General features: G+C 35.3%; 1 protein-coding gene across 2 annotated transcripts in view; it reads right to left on the bottom strand.

The window, feature by feature from the left end:
* Positions 1 to 23,761, bottom strand: part of KCNH5 (potassium voltage-gated channel subfamily H member 5) — a 285,985-nt gene that overhangs the window by 245,771 nt on the left and 16,453 nt on the right. For both annotated transcript variants that reach the window (XM_047769508.1, XM_047769509.1), the window contains exon 2: positions 9,761 to 9,884. In XM_047769508.1, coding sequence (XP_047625464.1) covers positions 9,761 to 9,884 — 124 coding nt within the window. The remainder of the gene's footprint in view (positions 1 to 9,760; positions 9,885 to 23,761) is intronic.

The following is a 23,761-nucleotide window of genomic DNA, read 5'->3' as shown; positions in this document are numbered from 1 at the left end:
GACCAACAACTTAAAACAATCTCATATATACAGTCTCTTATATCAAAACTTCAGAATAACTGCAAACCAAAAATCTACAATTGATACACAAATAAATAAGAAAAATCAACTCAAATACAACACTACAGATAGTCATCAAACCAGAAGAGGAGAGAACAAGAGAAGAAGGGAAGAAAAAAAGAGCAACAAAAACAAATCCAAAGCAATTAATAAAATGGCAATAAGAACATACATATCAATAATTACCTTAAATGTTAATGGACTAAACGCCCCAACCAAAAGACATAGACTGGCTAAATGGATATAAAAACAAGATGCATATATATGCACCTGGTTTTAGATACCTAGTTCTATTTGTTGCTATAATTGTCCAGACCATCTCCTCCACCAGGAAAAAAAAAATGTGGCACTTAACTAAATTTTTTATTCAAGTGTATCTTTGTGATTGCTTTTATTTCAGTTTTCAATAAATTAGCTTATTGGCCAGAGTTAAATTTAAGTGTGGTGGGGAATGAAGTGCGTACAATTTTAGGGACCCTCTTTAAGGAAATGAATACAAAATTATAAAACAAAATTAGGTACAGAGTCTTGAAAGACATGCATCCAAATGAAAGCCCTTGAAGATTCACCATCCTCATGAGAAATCTGCTCCTAAATGAAAATTTACAATGGGGAAAGCATAGTTTGTTACCAAGATCCAGCAAAACCAGCAGGATTCAACAGTAATGCCACATCACAACTAGATATTACAGAGTAATGAACCCATCTTATGTTAATACTAACCTAAATAACTAGAATTCCAGAAACTAAAATAAAGTAGATAAAGCCAATCAAAGACTGACCAATCTACAGCCTGCATTTTCAATTACCATATTTATATCTTTTATAATAAAGAAATTTTTAATTGTCACTATAATACCAAAATAAGGAAGAGAAAGACAGACTTTAATTCCATAATCTTACAGCCAGACTAATACATGAGGCTTCAGAGGGCATTGAAAACTCACTGTTTCTATTAAAGCCTGAATTTCAGCTCATGTGAATTTTACAAAATCTCCTGAGGTGATTATAATTAAATTAGAATTCATCAAAGAAAGTCACTCTCCCTCCCTCACTCAAAAATAAACACTAGATTAAGATTGTTAGTATTTTTTACAGACAGGTGAAATTTTTTACTCAATCTTATTTTTAATGCAAAGACTTTAATAAAGAGAAAACATTAAAACACACAAAAAATAAGATAAAAGCAATTAAACTGTTTGTGGTCTTAAAGAAAAAGCATTTTACTCCTATTACTAAATGTCTGATTTCTGTGGTTCAATAAACCAAAACATAATATTCACAACTGACAACAGAAAAACGTAAAAAATATTGTATCTATACTATAACAAGCAGCTAGGATTGAAATGGTGAAAATTAACTCTAAGAGGATTAAAAAGTAAGTTACAACTCAAATCAAAAAAAAAGAAAGAAAAGAAACTGTGTTGGGAACTGAATTATACTACTTAAAAAGAAATACAACACATGTCTGATTCTATTAACATTCTGAAGAGATGGCAAAAACAAGCAATTTTTCAAATAAACACTGAAAATTCTGTAAATTCTTCCTTTGCCCTCCCAATGCTAAAATAGTCCATCCTAAGAAAATAAGAGCATTTTAAGAAAAAAATCCTGGATTATTACACTCTGGATACATATTCAAAAATGATCTTTTATTTCTTACATTGTTTTATTCATATTTTACCTTAGTTTATTAAACCACATATTTCCAGTGACAGAACACATATTAGAAGTGGTAAATGCAGCAGTTAAATAATAAAAGATATTTCAAAATGAGCTATAAAGAATGTCTAAAATGTATTATCTAAAGCAAGCATCTGGAAGTTAATTCACACTATGAAAGTATTTCCACCCAAAGTTGCCCAAACCATACTAAGTCAATTCTTCTGCATATTCTATGCATATGGCACATATGCTTATTTGCTCAGTTTTTTTTTTTATGTGTATGTGTTGAATGTCTTTACTGAGGCTTCCTGTAGCCTGACTCTGGATTCATGAAGCTCAATGCGGTCTTTGAAAGGTTAAGGGAATTTGAAGGGAACCAAGATTTAGAAATGATAATCATCAGGCTTTAGAAGCTACGTATCTGTGTAATAATTTTACACAGTTTCCATCTCTTATTGAATATCCTGCAGGAATATACAATGGGAATATTTTTTAAATTACAGAATTTCAAATTACTGTCTTAGGTCGCCAAGCTCGCCTTCAGTAATTTAAATGGCTTCTACAACCTCAGTTGTCTTATTGGAAAGGAAATAAAATGAAATCCATAGAAGCAATCTATCCCTTTTATAATATGGAGCAGCCATGATATAAGAGGACCACTTACAAACTGCTTAATTCATGGGCAAGTCACATAACATCTCTGACTCTTAGTTTCCTCATCAGTAAAATGATGATAATGTTAATATAACCCAAAGGGGAAGATTCAAAACATAATGCACATGAAGTTGAAAATTATAATGTGCTGTACAACAGCTGAATTATTACTGGACTGCTTCTTATGGGTGGGGTTAGAAGGCCCCTCCACCCCCACCCCACTCCCTTGCTCCTCCTCAATTCTAGGGCAAGGGCTGGGCCATGCTTGCTAACAGGCAGGGTCACTGTGTCTTAAGGGGATACAGACATTATTCTATGTGTCTTCTTTTTCTGTGAGCCCATGAGGCTGAAGCATAAGCTCTTGGATAATCTGGCCACTTGTTTTGTCCCAAAACTAACTTGTGGGAAGATTTGATCTTGGGGGTAAGAGAGATTCCCTGAGGCCTGGCTTGGGCCATATGCAGCTTGCCTAAGTATCTGGAAGGACATCTTTCACATAGGTCCTACCCTAGGAAAATTACAGGAACAGGTGGCTTTGGCTTATAACCATATCTACTTATTATTAGATACCTTGTTCTGCTATCAGAATCTCACAAACAAGCATCACTGTGATACCTAACAGTAAGGGTGGCTGTAACGTAGACAGACTTCCAAGGGAGAAAGGAAACTTACAAACCGAAAAAGTATATATCCTATTCACGAGTGCTACCAATCTGTCTTAATCTGCTAATGGCCAAAAACATTCCTGTACTAAACACACAAACATTCAGTCACCACAAGTGAAGAATAATATTATGTGTAGGCATAGGCCACAGTCCACAGCCCAGTAAATGCTTCATCACAGAAGCCACACAGATTGACTTAATAATATGTGGTCCATAGCTCAGAATCAGCTCAAGACTAAGATCATCGCAAAAGTTAATGGGAGATGGGCTGACGTCTGCAATCAAAGGATCAGAAAATAAGAAGCATGAAAGAGAGTGAGGAGGAAAATTTAGAAACAGATAAGAAAGCTTTCAAAATCTGAAAGAGCTAATAATAAATCAAAACATTACATAACTTATATAGTGGATTAACAATGTTTCACAACCCATTAATTTATATGAGCTTAAAAGGATTTAGATAGAGTATAAATGGTAGATCCATGACATATAATTAAGGGGAACTCAGAATAGATCTGGACATCTCCATACTTGGGCGTGTGACATCGCTGATGCTTCTCTGCCCTCCGACACCCTCAGTGCCACCACCTCCGTGAGAAGCAGAATCCTCAACCACATGGAACCAGGCTGACATTCACCACGTGGAATGCTCTCTGGTTGACTGAGATAACCTAGTGTTAAGAAAACTGCCTATCAGGACATCCAAGTGTCTCTTAGTATCTCAGCTTCACTGTCTATTCTGATAGCTTGGTTAAGGATTATTAATGGCCCTTCCAGGAAAAAAAAAAAAATAACGTATTTTAAGCCATCTATCTATTTGAACCTTCTCTACCTATATGATTGCTCTTCTTGCCCACTGCATTAAGAAACAAAAACAAATAACAAAAATTAATTTGGAAAAAAAGCAGAATGGGCTTTTAAAAGGTTCAGGTTAATCAAAGGGAAAAGGCTAAAGTGGTTTTTACCTAAGTTATAACAGTATGTCTCAAATGTCATGGCTTTCTACAGGTCATGTGATAAGATCACATTTTTAAATGTCATTCTTCCAAAAGCTGCAAATGATGTCTTTTATTCACACAATACATTTTGCGTCCTTCAGTAAAGAGCAACAGTCCAAAAGCTTGAAAATATAATTATTAGACAATAAAACAAACTACATTTGAAATTTCTAGGAATCCTGAAATTTCAAAAGAGTATTTTTTGAAAATTTTGCTAAAGCAAAAGGGACAGAACATAGCACACATCAGATTTTTTTAATAAAAATTTAGCTACTATTATAAAGTGCAAGGATATAGGAAATCCATAATCCTCCCTCATGGCTGCTAAGAGTGGAAACAGAAGGCCATACTGGACAGCAATCTGACAACGGTTAATTTTCAATTTCTTTTTTTTTTTTTCGCTATTTCTTGGGCTACTCCAGCGGCATATGGAGGTTCCTAGGCTAGGGGTTGAATCGGAGCTGTAGCCACCGGCCTACGCCAGAGCCACAGCAACGTGGGATCCAAGCTGCGTCTGCAACCTACACCACAGCTCACGGCAACGCCGGATCCTTAACCCACTGAACAAGGGCAGGGACCAAACCCGCAACCTCATGGTTCCTAGTCGGATTCGTTAACCACTGCACCACGACGGGAACTCCCTACAATTTCTGCATATATTCTACCATCCAGCAATCCTATTTCTGGGCATAGAGACAGACAACTTCTCACACAAGGACACACAAAGATGTGTGTGAGGATGTTTACCTCCAAGTTGTTGGAGGTAGCAAAATATTAGAAGTTGCAGTTGTAGGCTAGAAAAATGCATAAATAATATGAAGGCTGTGAAGACACTGGAATAAAACAAAATGGACAGACCTGATGAAATAGATTATGATATCGCAATGTAAAAAAAATTCTCAATAATATAAACTTAAGTGAAAAGAGTAGAAACTCTATATCTTACTGCACTGTATGAATTACATAGGGCTTAAAAATACAAAGAAACATCATTTCAAGAATACACATACTTATTGAACAAATGGGAAACAGATTAAAAAGACATACTATAGACGTGCTAAAATGAATAATTATGGAAGATGAAGGGGGATGGAACAAAGGGGAAAAAATAAATGCAGAAGAAATAAAACAAATAAAATAGAAACTTTGCCCAGAGAGATCACAGTGATATCTGGAGTAAACTGAGGAGTATATTTAATTCAATTCTATGCATCTGGTCTAGTGGGAGAAGGGCTGGGAGAGACAAAGAAGGAAACAAAAGTTAATCTTAGCCTCTTGATATTGTAAAATCACAAATTAATATCTATCATTTTCCTGTAAAACAATTCATATTTGAATATTTTAAAATAGGACATGTAATCTTTACTGCAATTACATCCGTAATCCTATTGATTTTATTCCACTTAATGTAAATGGTATATAAAGATTCTCCTTTTCAGCATATAAAGTATTCATATTTTTCCTCACATATTGATACTAATTATAGTTTCTTATTTTATTATATTCTAAAACTTGTCATTATTAAAATCAGTAAAATTCTTTGATTTGTTTACAAGGTTATCCTCAATATCAAATTATTTATCTCTATATTTGATTGGAATTTAATGATTCCAAAACTGTAAAATAACATTTAGCTTTAACAATGTATTTCTAAATATGTATGTAATTTTCTTCTTTTCCCTGTTTCCTTCTGCATCATATTCTAAGGCTTTATAGATTTATACAAGAAACTGAAAACAACTATATGCAAAAAAAACTGAATCACATAATTCAGACACTTTCTTTAATTTTTTCCTTTGTTTAGTTGGTTGGTTGGTTGATTTTTTTTCTTTTACTTAGTAATATACTAAGCTTCTTTCAGTGTCACTATTCTTCCAACATGACTTAGGAGGTTAGGCCTTTGCCATAATATTTTTCAATAAATCTACTACTGAACATTTTGATTATTTCCAGGTCTTCATTCTTCTAAAAAGTTCTGCGCTAAAACTAAAATGGGTGTAGTTTAATTTTCAAAAGCTATGTGGAAGTTGGAAATGGGAGTGCATTAAAATAAACTAGGGGAGTTTCCACTATGGTACAGAGGGTAAGAACCTGGCATTGTCTCGGCTGTGGCAAAGGTCACAGCTGTGGCTCAGATTCAACCCCTGGCCCAGGAAATTCCATATGCCAGGGGTGTAGCCATAAAATAAAAAAATAAACAAAAAATAATTTTTTCCTTAAGAAAACCTGATAGGGCTCAAACATTTACTCATATATCAGATCCTAGTCTTCATTGCTCTGTGAAGACATTCAACTGCTTGAAATTTTTAGATTAGCAGAACACACTGGACACTTTGTATAATCAATATAATTTTTTGTGATAAGACTATTGTTACTTTTACCTAGTGGTTACCAGCAGGGAGAGGGAAGAGGGGAGGGGCAGGATAAGGATAGAAGATTAATAGGTACAAAGTACCATGTGTAAAATAAATAAGTTACAAGGATATATTGTATAGCACAGGGAATATAGCCAATATTTTATAAGAACTTTAAATGGAGAATAATCTATAAAAAATTCAAATCACTATGTTGTATACCTAAAACCAATATTGTAAATCAACTATATATACTTCAATAATTTTTTAAATATTATTGTTTTGAAAATACTGTTTCTAATAATAGTGAAGAAGAGTTGAGGGGAAATTTGCATACTTCTTCCCACAATGAAAAGGTATAACATAGTCCAAAGCTCTCTGTTCTCTCACCCACCTCAAATATCACCACACTTGGAATGAAATACAATAAATAAAAGCATGTTATACAGAAACAGGGGAGACCTAGGTTAGAATTTATCACAAAACAAGCCAAACAATTCAACAAACAGTGACATAAAATGCTGTATCCTGTAGTGCACACAAAAGGGAACAGGTGGAATCCTTACCCTCCAGGAATTTATAATCTAGCACTAGTGGTAGGAGCGAAAAATAACTCTTTAAGGGGATAAAATTACAACTACAACATGCCTGTATTTTTTAATGTGCCTTTTATAGGAAAAATTGCACATGCCAAAGAGAAGAGGCTGGGGTATAGGGGCAAATATATGAGAAATATGAAGAGATGGGAGCAGGATTTTACAATATATCCAACTATGAAGAGCAATACATTTGAAAAATGACAACAAAGGCAACAGCAATGAAAACCCAAGGGATGAGAAAAACTAGTTTAAAGCTAGATGATGATGTCAAATGATGAACTATGGGACGTCAAAGGGCGGGGGGCAGGATATCTCTAGTTGAGGGAATCACACCTTCAGGTAGAAGATAGTAACCTGAAACAGACCTGGTGTAATGATGGGACATCCACAGTCTATGAAGAGGAAATGGGCATGGGAGAAGCATCTACATATCCTGGAATTTTCTACAGAGCCCGATCCACAGGTGAGGTCTGCCATAAAACTGACCTTTACCTAACCTAGACCTTGCTAAGACAGATGGGAGCAGAAACACTCAATACAAATCTTAACCACCCACAACTCAGAACAGACATCTCAGTGACAGTGCTGGTCTAAGAGCCAACATCTACCCAGAAGATAAAGAGGCACAAGAAATATCAGTACTACCAAAGGGAGCTTCATCATTCTCATTTTTCAATTTCAGACCTCAAAGTGAAGACTAAATGTGAGCATGGGAGAAAGAAAATGAGGATCACTGGAGCAAGAGGATGTTTGAGCAGTTTTCTCAAACCTAGCTAAGCATCAGAATCATCTAAGTTGCTACTTAAAAGAACTGATTCCTGCCCCCAACTACCTACCTAGGGTGATTCTGATGCAATAAGTTTAAGGTGAGGTCAGAGAATTTATGTTTTGCAAAACCTCTCTAAGCGATGCCTATGTACAGTCAGGTTTAAACTCACTGGTATAAGATGAAATCACTGCCCTCCATGAAGATGAAGAATATATATATGTATGTATGTATGTGCATATGTATGTATGTATGTGTGTGTGTGTGTGTGTGTGTGTGTATAAAATGTTTCTCAGCAGAAATAGGTTGAAAAAAGATAAATCAATCACCTGTTTCCCTAGGCAAATTCTTTAACCTAATTCTACCTCAGTTTTTTCCTCTGAAAAATAAAGAATAGAAAATAATTCAGATCCCTTGTAGTTCTAAAATAACATGACTTTGGTATTCAGTTAAGTGTGAGCTTTAACGAAAAATTAACCCAAGGAAAATACATCCCATCTGGCCTTACTGAAATATTATGAAAAGTTTTCAGTTCTAAATTGGTTCTTTATATAGAGTTTCCTTTTCTTTCTTATGATCTTTTTTGGTAATGCTCTCTTTAAGCTCACAGATATGGCATGTTTTAAAAGAATTGTTATAAATAATATAAATGCCAGATTCTCTTTTACATAAGTCAAACAAAATAGCAATGGTAAAATGTACCAACATGACAAAGTATTTACACAGAATGAAAGAATTTTAATTTGATTTCTTTTAAATGTTCAAAAAAAAGTCCTACTTGGTTAGGGTTGTTGCCCCTACTTTGCTCAAGATAGTTTTAGCAACTCAAGAAATTCTGATGACATCAATGATCCTCCAATATAGGATGATTCTTTGATTACTTGGCACCAAGAATAGTTCCTGGCTCACAGAGAGTGATCAAAAAAAAATACATGTATTGAATGAATTAAAAAATTCATCACTATGCAAAAATATTTCTTTGCAAAAGTTCTCACCAGTGGCTCTTAAACTATATTGACAATTTAGTCTTTTTAATTTTCTACTATAACTTTTCCCTATAGTTTTGTATGTGAGTCAATAGGTTCTGGTACCAGTTCCAATGGCAGGGGGGCAGGGGGCCAGTTTCCCTACACAAACATCAAGCAATTCTAGGGACACCAGCTAGGTGCCCTATGAGTCAACTCAATTCTGACACTATCTACCTGGAGATGGCATCAGATTCCACAGGTTAAATCCTACAAGACTTTAGACAACGGTCATAAGCCTAGGTTGTTTCCTATGCTTCTGATACACCTAATATAGACTGGAAGTTCCCATGACACACTCCTGAGACTTCAGACACCACTTACAAGCACAGGTTGTTATGTACTTTGGACCACCAGCTATAAATAAGAGATTCCCACAAGTTTTCATTTGGTTCAAATAATTTGCTATAATGACTCACAGAGCTCAGAGAAACACTTTACTTATTAGATTACTAGTTTATTGTAAAAGGGTGTAACTCAGAAGCAGCCAGATGGAAGAGATACATAAGGGAAGGTATGGGGAAAGAACTCGAAGCTCCATGTCCACGCCACTATCCCAGCACTTCCAAATGCTGCCTAAACTGAAAGGTCTTTGAACCCTGTACTTTAAATTTTTATGGAGGCTTCATTACACAGTCATAATTAATTAGATCACTGCCCATTGATCTTGATTAGCCTTCTAGCCTCCCTCTAGGAGGTTGGGAAGAGGGTGTAGAACTAATTGCACGGTTGGTTCCCCCAGTATCTAAACATATCCTTAGATTATCCTTAGGCTTTCTAAAGCCACCTCATCAACATAACACATCACAAGAAATCCCAAGGGTTTGGGGATCTCTGTGCCAGGAACTGGGAGGAAAACAAATGTATATTTCTTATTACAAATCATGATATCACAGCAAGTCTAAGTCTAAGCCTTTAATAACATTCAACATTTAGTTAAACTTCAGAAAATATTCCTGAGCTGTTCTGTTACCTACCTGCATGTGCTACTTTTCTGCATGACGTCAGCTCGATGATACCCAGAGAGTTTGCAAAAACCATCATTACTATAAACTACAGGCCAATCCACAATCTGGGCATTTCCCAGTAAGAAACTCGATTCTAAAGAAGAAAGAAGAAAAGGGAAGGGTTTTTTTTAGCTTCATTTAACAATGTACTTCTTCAAATACCAAAAAGACAAATTCACAAAAATAGACAAATGCAAGTATGGTTTGTTATGGTACAAATAATAAAACCTATTGTTGAAATTGACTTTCTCAGTTTAGCATGATCTGCAGTGAGTACAGATTTGCATATAAACTAAAAACTCCACTAAAAGAAGCCAGTTTACAATATTCTTTGCATTCAAGTAAATACTACGCTAGAAAAAGAAAGTACACTTAGTGTTAAATAAATGTTAATAATTTATTATACTCTAATATTACACCTAAAAACAGTTTAATTTATTAAGGTTAGGGCTACAGCCACTTCTCCACAAATTGAGAATATTAAACTTAACAGAGGCATATTTGGATGACTCCTTCAAAAATTCTATTAATGTAATTTTGACATGATAGGATAAATTCTTTGTTCATTCGGTTGATCTACAGAAGTCTAATTTAAAATAACATTTTAAAATAAAGTCCTTTTCAAAAATAATATTATTCAAAGATATCATTTTCAATCACATGCTACAAAGAATTTGGAAACTACCATTATTTTAAATAAAAGAAACATCTCCAGTCTATTTTGCATGGAGAAGGGGTTTTACTTTAGGTATAAAAATTAATACAAAGAATAATATATTTTGTCATATACCAGATTTAAAACCCAACAATTATAAGCAGTAACTTTAGCAATTTAGTAGATCAGATGATAAGCATGTCAACATTATAATGAATTAAAATTAAAATAATATTAAAATATAAAATAAAAAATTATTTTTAAAATAAATATTTTAAGAGTAAATTTTTAAGGGAATACTATACTTCAAAATATCTATCTAAAAAAATGTCCTTTGAATTCATGTTCAGAGTAGTATACTAGAAAGAGAAATTAACTTATGAGTAGAAGACTTTAAATACTGACTCACAGTTAGCCTTCATATAATAAAGCAATTCATTACTAAGTAGGTGCTAAGCCAAAAGCAACACTCTGAATCAGACAATGGTATAAAATAAAGATCAATAAAATATACCCTTTACTCTAAAAAACTTATATATTAAGAAAAACAAAATGTAACCAATTATAATTTTTCAGAATAGATGCTATGTCAAGAAGCATAGGCCAACATATGGAAAAAAATATTTTCAAGGCACTAAAACAGCTACAAGTTAGGAGTTCCCAATGTGGCTCTGCAGGTTAAGGACCCAATGTTGTCTCTGTGAGGATATGGATTCAATCTTTGGCCTGCCTCAGTGTGTTAAGAATCCAGTGTTGCTACAAGCTTCAGCATAGGCTGCAACCATAACTCTAATTCAACCCTTAGCCCAGCATTTCCATACACTGAAGGTATGTAAAAAGAAAAAAAAAAGTGGATAGAAACTGAAAAAGACAAATCCTTGAAAAAAGAAGATACCTTGGGTGAGATATCCATTTAACTGTCCATTCACCTGATAGCACTTCCTATTTTGTATAGTTCATGGGTAACACAGCTCAAGTAGGAAAGTCCCTAAAGGCTAAAGAGTCAAAGGTCACAATTTGGGACTGCCAAAGCAGCTTGAAGATGAGATTCTTTAAATATGGAGCCATAAACCTGTGTATAAATCCATCTCAAATTCTGTGATCTAAACTGCATGTCCAGGATGCAGGAACTCATCTAGTGTAACAAGGACTAGAAGGCTAAAGAGGTAGAGAGAAATTTCACCAGCTTCCAAGGACAAATTTTGATCAGGTCCTATTCAAGTTAGAGAAGGCTGGTAAATACCTTGAGCTTTCCACTTATTACACAGAAGGCCTTGCTTCAGGAATAAAAAAACAAGTACCAGAATAAAGGGTTGTTACTTAGGGGCTAAAATCAAAAATGCAGAAAATAGACACACACACACACACGAAAAAGATAAAATTGTGATTAAGCGTGACCCACCACTATTTAACTACCTGCTTAAATAAAATAAAATCTTTAGAGGAAAATAATGAAATCTAAAATCTCTACATTGTACCAACACTATGTCCAGTATACAATTCAAAATGATTAGGCATTCAAAGAAACAGACTGTAACAATAATCAAGAAAAAATAGTCAATAAAAGAGAGGTTGAAAACAGAACACAGAAATAAGCAATGCAATCTCTGAAATAAAAAAATTCATTTAATAGTTTTAACAATACATCAGATACTAAAAACGAAAGCACATTTTTAATACATTTCAAGGCAAATTATTGCAAACTGAAGCAAAAGGAGAAAAACTGAAAAGATGTCCTGGGACAATATCATATAAAATATATATGGTTGAGTCTGAAAAAAATATAGAATAGGGTACAAATATTATCTGAATACATGATAAATAAAATTTCTCAAAAAACATTAATAATTGCAACATAGATAGCTTAGCTTAGTAAACTTCAAGCAAAATAAACACAAAGAAAGACAGTAGGAAGATGATAGTAAACTGCTAAAAACAAAAATTAAGAAAAAAATTTTGAACATCATAAAAAAGACACACTATATATATGCCTGTATGTTGGGCAGGAAAGAGATTTAATAATTACAGCATACAAAGCATGAAAAACAAAGGACTCCAGAAATCAATGGAATAACATCTTTTATATACTGAGACAAAAATATTTATCAACTTAGATTTTTTTTATAAAGAGCAAAGATATCTGTCAAAATTGAAGATTAAATAAATATATTCGGAAATAAAAGCTAAGAGAAATCACTGTCAGAAGAATCATACTAAAACAAATGCAATTGGTATTTTAGTTGAAGAAAATAATAATAATAGTAACCTTCACCAAAAAAGTTAAGAAGGGAAAAACAAAAAATAGATGGGACAAGTGGAAGATAAACCATAGGATGGTAGCCCTAAATCCAACTATATCAAGCGTTATATTTATGTAAATGGAACAAACACATTGATTAAAAGAAATTTTCAGACTGTTTTTTTTTAAAAAAAGAAAAGAAATTAATAGTCTACTGTTTTAAGAGAGAGATTTTAAGCATAAGTGTGAGGAAAATACACTGCTCAAATACTAAGCATATGAAAGTGTAGCCATAATAATACAAAATAAAGCAGTTAAAGACAAGGGGTAATAAAGAGGGGCAGTTACTAATAAAGGAATCAATTCATTAAGAAGACATAATACTCCCAAATGTATATAAAAGTAACAAAAGTACTTCAAGATGTATGAAGTAAAAATAAAAAGAATGATAATTAGACAATTTCACAGTAATAATAGGAGATTTTAATCTTCCTTAACTAACAGAACAACCACATGAAGAAATAATTGAGGATATAGAATATTTGAATGACATCAACACTATCAACCAACTCAAGCTGACATTTATAGAACACCCCACACTGCACTACAGAATATACATTCTTTTCCAGTGCATTTAGAAATTTCACAAGACATAACTGACTTTGAGGCACAAAAAGTGTAAATAAGTTCCAAAATATTGAAATTACATAGAGTATATTTTCTGACCTCAAAATAATTACATCAGAAATCAATTTGTTTAATTACCTAGAAAAATCTATACTATTTGGCTATCACCCAATTCATTTCTAAAGCACTAAGTCAAAAAAGAAATCAAAAGAAAAGTAGAAGATTTTTTTAATTGAAAACAATGAAATAATATAGCAAAGTTTATGGCATACAGTGCTTAGGGAGAAATTTTTCATTTTAAAGTTCTTTTTTTTAACGAAAGGTTTCAAGTCAATTCTCTAAACTTTTATATGAAGAAACTAGAAAATAACAGCTATTAAACCCAAATTAAGTAGGAGGAAATAAATAAAGGTCAGAATGTAGATAAATGAAATAGAAAATATTCAAAGAGTAAACCTTAACAAAAATACAAATTACCATCATCAACAAATGAAAGAGGAGATATCACTGGCTATATTACACATAGCAAACGGTAATAAAAGTACATCGTAAATAATTTTTTGCCAAGAAGTTTAAAACCATGATGCAATAAATAAAATTTTTGAAAAAAAAAAAACTAGAAAAACTGACCGAAAAGAAATGGAAAATCTGAATAGCTTAATATCTTTTAATGAAAACTAAAGATCCAAATGGCGATGGGCTCACTGAATTCTTTCAAATATTTAAACAAGACATAACCCAAATATTACACAAACTCTCTTAGAAAATAGGTGAAGAAACATTTCTTAACTTGTTTTTTCAAGTTAGCATTATTATGATACCAAAATCTGACAAGGGCTATTAAAAAAAAAAAAAAAAAAAAGAATTCCTGACTGGTAGATCTTATGACTGTCATTGCAAAAATCTGGAAGAAAATATTGGCAAATAAAATCCAGCAATATATAAAAAAGAAAATAGATCATAACCAAGTAATGTTTATCTCATGAATCTAAGGTTGATTTATCATTATGAAATCAGTGCAATTCATCACATAAAGAGAATAAAGAAAAAAGTCATTTGATTATATCTCACTAGACACAGAAAATAAGTATTTGGCAAATTTACATTCATGATTAAAATCTCTGAGCAAACTAAGGGTAAAACAAAACTTCCTCAAACCAATAGAAGATAGCTACTAAAAAACTGATAGGTAAGATTTTTAAAGCTAGAATTTTGAATATTTTCTCCCTAAGATGAGGAAAAACTCAATGATGTATACTGTCAACGCTTACACTGAACATTTTTTTTTTGTCTTTTTTGTTGTTGTTGCTATTTCTTGGGCCGCTCCCGCGGGCATATGGAGGTTCCCAGGCTAGGGGTCGAATCGGAGCTGTAGCCACCGGCCCACGCCAGAGCCACAGCAACGCGGGATCCCAGCCGCGTCTGCAACCTACACCACAGCTCACGGCAACGCCGGATCGTTAACCCACTGAGCAAAGGCAGGGACCGAACCCGCAACTGTCATGGTTCCTAGTCGGATTCGTTAACCACTGCGCCACCACGGGAACGCATACACTCAACATTTTATTGGAGGTCCAACTAGTGAACTAAAAGGAAGGAAGGGAGAAAATGAGGGAGGGAGGGAAACCATTAGGAAAAAATATAAAAGATATAAATACGGAAAGGAAAATGTAAATTTTTTTTCTGCTTTCAGATGACAGGATTGTTTACACAGGAAATCCTAAGGAATACTCAAAAGAACATCTGAAATTATTAAGTAAATTTAATAAATAAAATATAAATTTATAAAGTCAACATAGAAGTCTATTTTGTTTCTATTAACTAGCATTAAAAATTAACAAATTTGTAAGTCAACTATATTCCAATAAAATTTTTAAAAAACAATTGGAAAATGAAAGACAATTTCTCTTATAATAGCATTTAAAAGTATTAAAAACTTAGGAATAAATTTAGCAAAATACATGCAAAACCTCTAAAAGTAAAAACTAAAAAAGGACTGCTTAAAGAATACCTAAATAGGAGTTCCCATCATGGCTCAGTGGTTAAGGAATCCGACTAGGAACCATGAGGTTGAGGATTTGATCCCTGGCCTCTCTCAGTGGGTTAAGGATCCAGCGTTGCCATGAGCATTGCCATATGCTGTGCTGTAGGTCGCAGACTCAGCTCGGATCCCACGTTGCTGTGGCTGTGGTGTAGGCAGGCAGCTATAGCTCTGATTAGACCCCTAGCCTGGGAACGTCCATATGCTGTGGGTGCGGCCATAGAAAAAGATAAAAACACCCACAAAAAATAAAAAATAAATAAAAGAATACCTAAATAAATGGAGAGCTATGCCACACAAATCAAAAAACTGGATATTTTAAGACATTTGGTCTCTGTAAATGAGTCTATAATTTAATACAACCCCAATGATAATACCAAAAGGCTTTTTTCACTTTTTTTTTTTTTTTTTTTTTTTAGGGCTGCGCTCACAGCATATGGAGGTTCCCAAGCTAGGGGTCAAATTGGAGCTGTAGCTTCTGTCCTATGCCACCACCACAGCAATGCAGCATCAGAGCCACGTCTGTGACCTACACCACAGCTCATGGTGACGATGAATCCTTTGCCCACTGAGCAGGGCCAGGAATCAAACCTGCATCCGCGTGGATGCTAGTCAGTCATTAACCACTGTGCCACGAAAGGAACTCCCCAAAAGGCTTTTTTTGAAGTAATTGACAAAATAACTATAAATTACTATAAATTAATTTTGTGAAAATATAAATTACCCAAAATAAAATCTGTAAAAGAAGAACAAAGTCGGAGAAATATACAACTATGGTAATTAACATGGAATGAATTTGGAGTGAGGACAAACAGATCAATGAAACAGATTCAGAATTAGACCCTTGCATAAATGGTCAACTGATTTTTTGCAAAGGTGCCAAGGCAGTTTCATGAATAGAGGTAAGTCTTCAATGAACTGTGCTAAAACAACTAGCTATCCATATAAACAAAAACTGAACCATGACCCTTACCTCACACCACACACAAAACAATAACTTAAGATGCATCATGGTTCTAAATACAAAAGTGAAAACTAAAAAGAAAATATATGAGGAATCTTCGCAAATTTGAGGAAGACAAAAATTTCTAAGACATATAGTAATCACCATAAAAGAAAGTATTGATAAATAAATTAGACATCTTAAAATCAACTGCTCATTTAAGAACACTATCAAGAAAATGAAAAGGGAATCCACTGATTGGGAGGAAAGATTCACAAGGCAGATACCTAAGAAAGAATTCCTATCCAAAATATGCCCCAAAACTCTACCAAAGGGCAAATGACTCAATTAACAAAATGGGCAAAAGACTCGAGTAGACATTTCACAGAAGAAGATATACTATGGCCATAAGAACAAGAATAAGATGCTCACCATCATCATACATTAGGGAAAGGCAAATGAAAAGCAAAATCACTGCTCAAACACGAGAGTGGTTGTACAGGCTAATTATAAAAATGTGGAATCACTGAAACTCTTTTAAAAAGGCTAAAGAGAATATAAAATAGCATGATCACTTTGGAAAACAGTTTTATATAAACATTCAACTATGACCCAGAAATTTCACTCCTAAGCATTTTACTCCAGTAGAAATTTCACTCCTAGGCATTTTATTCCAGGAGGACACAGGTTAGTTTTTTCTGTTTGTTTTCAGTGTTGTTTTGCTTTTTATGGTCACATTCACAGCACATGGAAGTTCCCAGGCTAGGCAGTGGAATCAGAACTATACCTGCAGGCCTACACCACAGCCACAGCAACGCTGGATCCTGACCCACTGAGCAAGGCCAGGGATCGAACCCGCACCTTCATGGATACTAGTCATATTCGTTTCTACTGTGCGACAATGGAAACTCCCAAAAACGCATGTTAACAAAAAGACTTGTAGAAAAATGTTCACGTAAGATTTATTCATAGTAGCCAAAAATTGAAAACAAAGCAAATGTCCATCAGCAAGAAAACAGTTTAAAAATTGTGGCATATTCATACTAGACACATTACTCAGCTCTAAAGTAGAACAAACTACTGATAGATTAACATGAATTAATCTGAAAAACATTACGAAGATTGAAAGAAATCAGAAACTATGATTTCATTCACATGAATTTTAAATACAGGCAAGGTTAATATATAGTGATAGGGATCAGAACAATGATTTCTGAGGCAGGTGGGATGATAGATGGACTGACAGGAAAGAGGTAAAAGGAACTTTCTGGGGAAGGTCATTGTTTTCTATCTTTATAGAGACATAAATCACAAAGGTATATATATTTGTCAAAACTAATTGAACTGTACATTTAAGATCTGTGTTTTACTTCATATAAAGCATGGCATTTTCCTTGTGGCTCAGTGGGTTAAGAATCCACCATAGTGTCCATAAGGACACAGGTTTGATCCCTGGCCTCCCTCAGTGGGTTAAGTATCTAGCATTGCTATGAGCTGCAGTGTAGGCCACAGATGCAGCTCAAATCTCAAGTTTCTGTGGCTGTGGTGTAGGCTGGTGGCTACAGCTCTGATTCAACCCCTAGCCTGTGGGAACTTCCATATGCTGCAGGTGCAGCCCAAATAAATAAATAAATAGTCTACCTCAAACTTAAAACACAAGATAGACAAAGGGCCAGAGAACCACAAATTTTAGGAAACCAGTGGCATTTGAGCTGAACCCTAGCTATAAGAACGGTAATACCGGAGTTCCTGCTGTGGCACAGTGGGTTAGGAATCAGACTGCAGCTGCTCAGACTGCTGCACAGGCTTGGGTTCAATTCCTGGTCCAGCACAGTGGGTTGAAGGACCCTGTGGTGTAGGTCACTGCTGTGGCTTGATCCCTGGCCCAGGAATTTCCATATGCCTTGGGTGCAGCCAAGGAAAAAAAAGAATGGTAATACTACCTTTCCTTTTTACATACAGTGATTAGAGATTAAAATGAGCTTATCCCTATAAAAATGTCATAAAATATAAATTATTCTAAAGTATATAATAGTTTCATATCAATTGTAAATATGTCATATGATGATCAGAAATTAACTTCTTTCCTCTCTTAGCCCAGGCCAGGTCCTAGCCAGTTTACCCTCTCTAGCCCATATGCTCCCCATGTCACCACCAAGTAGCTGTGGCAATGATCACAGCTAGTGACGTGGTCTCCATGCCTTAACTTATCCTGATTTGCAGTCTGCTTTCAAACTAACATGCACTTATGCCCCTGAAGCCCTGTGCCTCCATCCCCCCACTCTTCACTTAGATCAAGTCTCCCAGCTGCTTACCTCGTTGAATCCAGGTTGACCTCTCCTATTATACCTCAGTAGAACATGCCTATGACCCAAAATCAGATGCCTTTCCAGTGTTTCCTATCTTAGAGAATGAGATTACCATCCATGCAATTATATGAGCCAGAAATCTGGGAGCCATCCTTCAGCAGTCTTCAGATTACCCCATATCTAATTTACTGCCAAATCTGATTTTTATCCTCTAAAACCCTTTCAAATCTCTACATTTCTCTTGACCCTCGCCATCATCTCTGAACTCCAGACTTCTATCATCTCTCCCCTAGTCCATGTTAAATAGCTACTCGTTTAGTTTATTCAGATCCTCTTCAATGGATTATCCACACTGAAGCCAGGCAGGGGTTTTCAAAATCCAGCCAGATCATGTCCACTCTCTGCCTTAACTCCTACCAATAGCTAAGTATGGCTCTCAGAATGCTCCAACTTTTCCTATAATGACTCATAGTCTGTCAAGTGTCAACCCTCACCATTTTGCCCTTTGCCCTGAGTATGGTAGCCACATTGGTTCTCCTGCTTTCTGTTTTTTTTAGTTCTCTCCCACCATAGAAAGAACTTATAACTTGGCATTCTCTCTGCCTGAGCATCATTCCTTTCCCTCTTCATCTGGTTGAAACGTACTTTTATTTAGATCTTAACCATCAGAGTCTTTGTGAATCTTTCCCTGACCTTCTGACAAGGTTATCCCTAATAATTTTAGATATGATGTATCTTACCCTCACAGCCCTTATCAAAGTTGAAATTTTACAACTATTTGTATCATGACATGATTAATGCATATCTGACTGTTGAAGTGTAAGTTCTACTTGATCCTCCAGTACTAACACAGTGTATGGCACATGGTATATGCTTGTTAATTGGCTGATTATATCAACAAACAAATTTATTCATAGATTCTTGTAGGGATCTCTCTTTATATAATTGATATCATGAAATTAAGTATGACATGCGTCTCTAAATACCTCATATATGCTTTCATATATGCTGTTTTTGTTTTCTCAAATGGATGATATCATCCTCAGGATCATAAATTTTATGCCTACTGTACATACAAAAGTCAAAATATAGTAATTATTTTTTTATTAAAGAAATTTTCAGTATCCCAGGAAAGAGAATCCCACAGTTACAAAACAAAAGGACCATAAACATTAAAGGGCCTACTGATGGAGGTCTTCTTTGTCTAGAAATCATCAGAACCAATGTTTTCCAAATCTTTTTTAATTGAAGCTCATAGTAAGAAATTTTACATAGTGGGAGTTCCTGTCATGGCTCAGTGTCTGACGAACCTAACTAGTGACCATGGGGTTACGGGTTTCGGTCCCTGGCCTCGCTCAGTGGGTTGATGATCCAGCATTGCTGTTAGCTGTGGTGTAGGTTGCAGACGCAGCTCAGATCCCACGTTGCTATGATTGTGGCATAGGCCAGCAGCTGTGGCTCCAATTCAACCTCTGGCCTGGGAACCTCCGTGTGCCACAAGTGCAGCCCTAAAAAGACCAAAAAAAAAATTTTACATAATGAGTTAATGTATTCACACACATGTAGACACAACTAAAAAATTTCTCAGATAACACTCTTACTACTGAGATATACCCTATTCTATTTCAAATTTTAGTGTGCTATTCAAGACCCATTAAACCAATCTACACCCTATGAAAGGATGTATCTCATAGTTTAAAAATATGCTTCAAACTATCCCTAAGGGCCTTGCAGCCCTCCCTCTCTTGTAAATATATGTTTTAAATTCTTATTTTCAAGTTTGTTGGTATTTAGATCAGGACTGTAACCATTCCTAGTTAACTCTGACACTAAAAATATGCCATCATAACATTTTCAATAGCTCTACAATGGGAAAGTTAAGACTCCAGCTCAGGAGGGCCCAGGTATCACTATGCATTTGCTGTCAACAGATTATTTCACTTACATCCTAGTAATTCTGTGTGATAACAAAACTAATAACAAAAGCAGCCATTAGCAGAGCCCCTCCTCTGTGCTAGGCATTGGGTCAGATGGCATACACGCACCTCTGCCCCACAATGAGTCAGAGACCACCACATCCCAAGTCCCCCAGGAGGTCAAAAGCAGGAACCAGCACACAAGTTCCTTAAATCCTAATTCTTGACTGAGATATCTGCAAATTCAAACCTTTTCTAGGGGATATTGTGCCTCTTTCCTTACTTTAGATGGAAAAGTAGACGACTAGGTGTGAAAGATAAGCCAAAAAACAACCCATAACAGGGATGACTAATTCTCATATTAGCTTAGAAGTGGAATGGTTTAGGGAAAAGAACACAGAAGTTGGAATCAAAAGTGAGTTATTGAGATACTGCCTTTTCTCACTCTTATTTTTAAAACATACACCTGATTTTAACCAATAACACAGAATATGGACAATTCAGATGTCTGCTAGGTACACACTAGAGTATTTGCTTGCATATTCCATAAGACCTAGCAACAGAGAGTACTTTAAAGTTTTCAAAAGTAGTCAAGGAAATATGCTCTCCATCCGTTTTTATGCTTCAAGTTTGATTTATTAATTTACAGCAACAGAGATTGAGGTAATGGATTGTGTCCTCATCAGCCCTTACCTCAAGGAGCTAATGATTACACATTAGAAATATGTGCTCTGGATTTAGGAGGAAAAACATAAGAACTGCTTCTATAATCTCTGAATGTTTTAAAAGACCATAATTGAGAAAATTAGGTTTAGTGCTAAGTCCTTTATATAACAACTCTTCAAATGGTAAGCATTCATGACAATCAAATTATCACTAAAAGTCCTTTCCCCAAATTTCCTGCCAGCACTTAGATCATATCTCAATACTACCAAGGGAGCTACTGTGACAAACCTGGGAGTTTAATTAGGTTATTCGTTTCTTCATAATGATACCTACCACTCTAGTTTAGAATAATAAGAGCAAAATCTTTATAAACTAACCACTGTAGTAAGAGTTCTTTATAAGCTATAAACTGTTACTGTTTATTATGTACAAGATTATTTCACAGCTGTATTATTTATGCAGAGAGCGTTTTCTATGTGTGAGGGTTTTGTGTGTGTGTGTGTGTGTATATAAACAAAGAACCTAGAAAAATAAATTTTTAAATGTTGACCCTTCAAACCAAAACCTATAAACATATACTGAGATCTAAACTACAAAATAACATATTACGAAGGAGGAGGAAAGAAAGAAGGAGAGACAGGTTTTTTTTAGTGTTAAATGTTATGTTAGAAGGAAATTGCTAAACATTAAATAGAATATCCAGGAGCTTCTTTAAGAAATGTGTCTGTCAGCTGAAAAAGAATATGTGTATATGAAATGTTCACACAACTGTTCCATTTCCCTATAGTCATGAAAAGTATTGCTTTGGTGAGTGTCAAATTTGGTGTTACTAACAAATATTAAGAAGATAGTAATTAAAATTGCTTCTCAGAAAATCTTCATTTCTTTTGGCTTTAAAACATAACAGGGAAAAGCCATCTGGTTACTGAAGGATAACCCCTCTGCAAGGGAGATAGTTGCAAATCTAGACAGCAAGACCAGCTCAGAAGGTTTAGAAACACAAAGCCATTAAGGAAATTGCCCAGAATTCTTAGTGACCATCCCTATCTCATTGTTATGGACTGAATGTGTGTCCTAAAAGTGATATGTTGAAACCCTGCCCTTCTGGGAAGGTGCTAGGAGGTGGGACATTGGGATGTGATTAGGAGTCAATGAGGTCATGAGGATGAAGTCCCCTGTGACTGGGTTTAGGGCCCTTATAATAATGATGAGAAATATTCCATTGTGTATCAAAAAGAACGAAATACCAGCATTTTTAGCAACATGGATGGACCTAGAAACTATCATGCTAGGTGAAGCCAGCCATACAATGAGACACAAATATCAAATGCTTTCACTGACATGTGGAATCTGAAAAAAAGGACAGACGGAACTTCTTTGCAGAACAGATGCTAACTCACAGACATTGAAAAACTTATGGTCTCCAGAGGAGACATTTTGGGGGTTGGGGGATGTGCTTGGGCTGTGGGATGGAAATCCTGTGAAATCAGATTGTTATGATCATTATACAACTACAGATGTGATAAATTCATTTGAGTAATAAAAAAAAGAAAAAAAAATAATGCTGAGGAAGCATGCTTCCTCTGCCATCTTCCATCATGTGAAGATACAATGAGAAGTCAGCGATCTTGCAACCAGAAAGAGGGGTCTCCCCCGAAGCTGACCATGCTAGCACCCTGACCTAGAACCTGCATGCCCCAGAACCATGAGAAATAAATTCCCATTTGTTATAAGACACACAATTTATGGCACTTTGTTAGAGCAGCACAAATACCCTGGCAATCATCCACCGATCTTAGGGAAACCAATTCTGATTTGTCTTCACAGCTGTTAGCACAGCAAGAGCCATGAATTCTGAAAACTTAAACATTCCTTGGATCCAGAGTGTTTCAGCTCTTGAAGATATTTGTAAACATTTCCAAATGTTTTAAATACACATATGTTCCTTACAAAGGGCCGACGAGTTGGGTAAGTACCCCCGCCAGGTGGTGGTAGTCCAGTGAGACATTTCAGAAGCAGTAATTCCACACACAGCAGATCCTCGACAGATCTGTGCCGGAGTCCAAGGCTTGAAAATATCTCACTATTCTTTCAAGAAAAGCCAGTATCCTCTCCGGGACGGGCATGAAATAAAACAAGCAGTTTCTTCTTTAAGTGTCAGAAAGTCAAAAATGAAACTGCAAGCCCCTGACTCACAATGCCCATGAGGATTATAATGAGTGTTTCTCAATTTTGCCTACACATTCTTTTGGGATGGAGGTTGAGGAGATCTGAAGGGGCCACAAGAGTCACCTGTTCCAGGCCCCACCTCCAAGAGTTTGTTTCAGGTGGTCTAGAGGAAGAGCCCAGCATAAATATTTGTTTTTAAATCTTCTCAGTTGTCTAATATGCGGCCAGGGTGGAGAAGCCGTGATCTCCTGCATTAATTCCTAATGATGGCAGTTACAATCAAATCTTGTTATGAGCATCTAAAATACAGATTGCTAAATTCTAATGTAGACACACTGAATAGACTCCCTAGGGTTGGAACCAAAAATTACAGACACAGAGGTCAGTCTGATGTTCAGCCGGGTTT

This window comes from Phacochoerus africanus, chromosome 2 (genome assembly GCF_016906955.1).
Source record: "Phacochoerus africanus isolate WHEZ1 chromosome 2, ROS_Pafr_v1, whole genome shotgun sequence".
NCBI lineage: Eukaryota > Metazoa > Chordata > Mammalia > Artiodactyla > Suidae > Phacochoerus > Phacochoerus africanus.
Note: the sequence above shows the minus strand (reverse complement) of the source record. Positions and strands in the feature narration are given on the sequence as shown.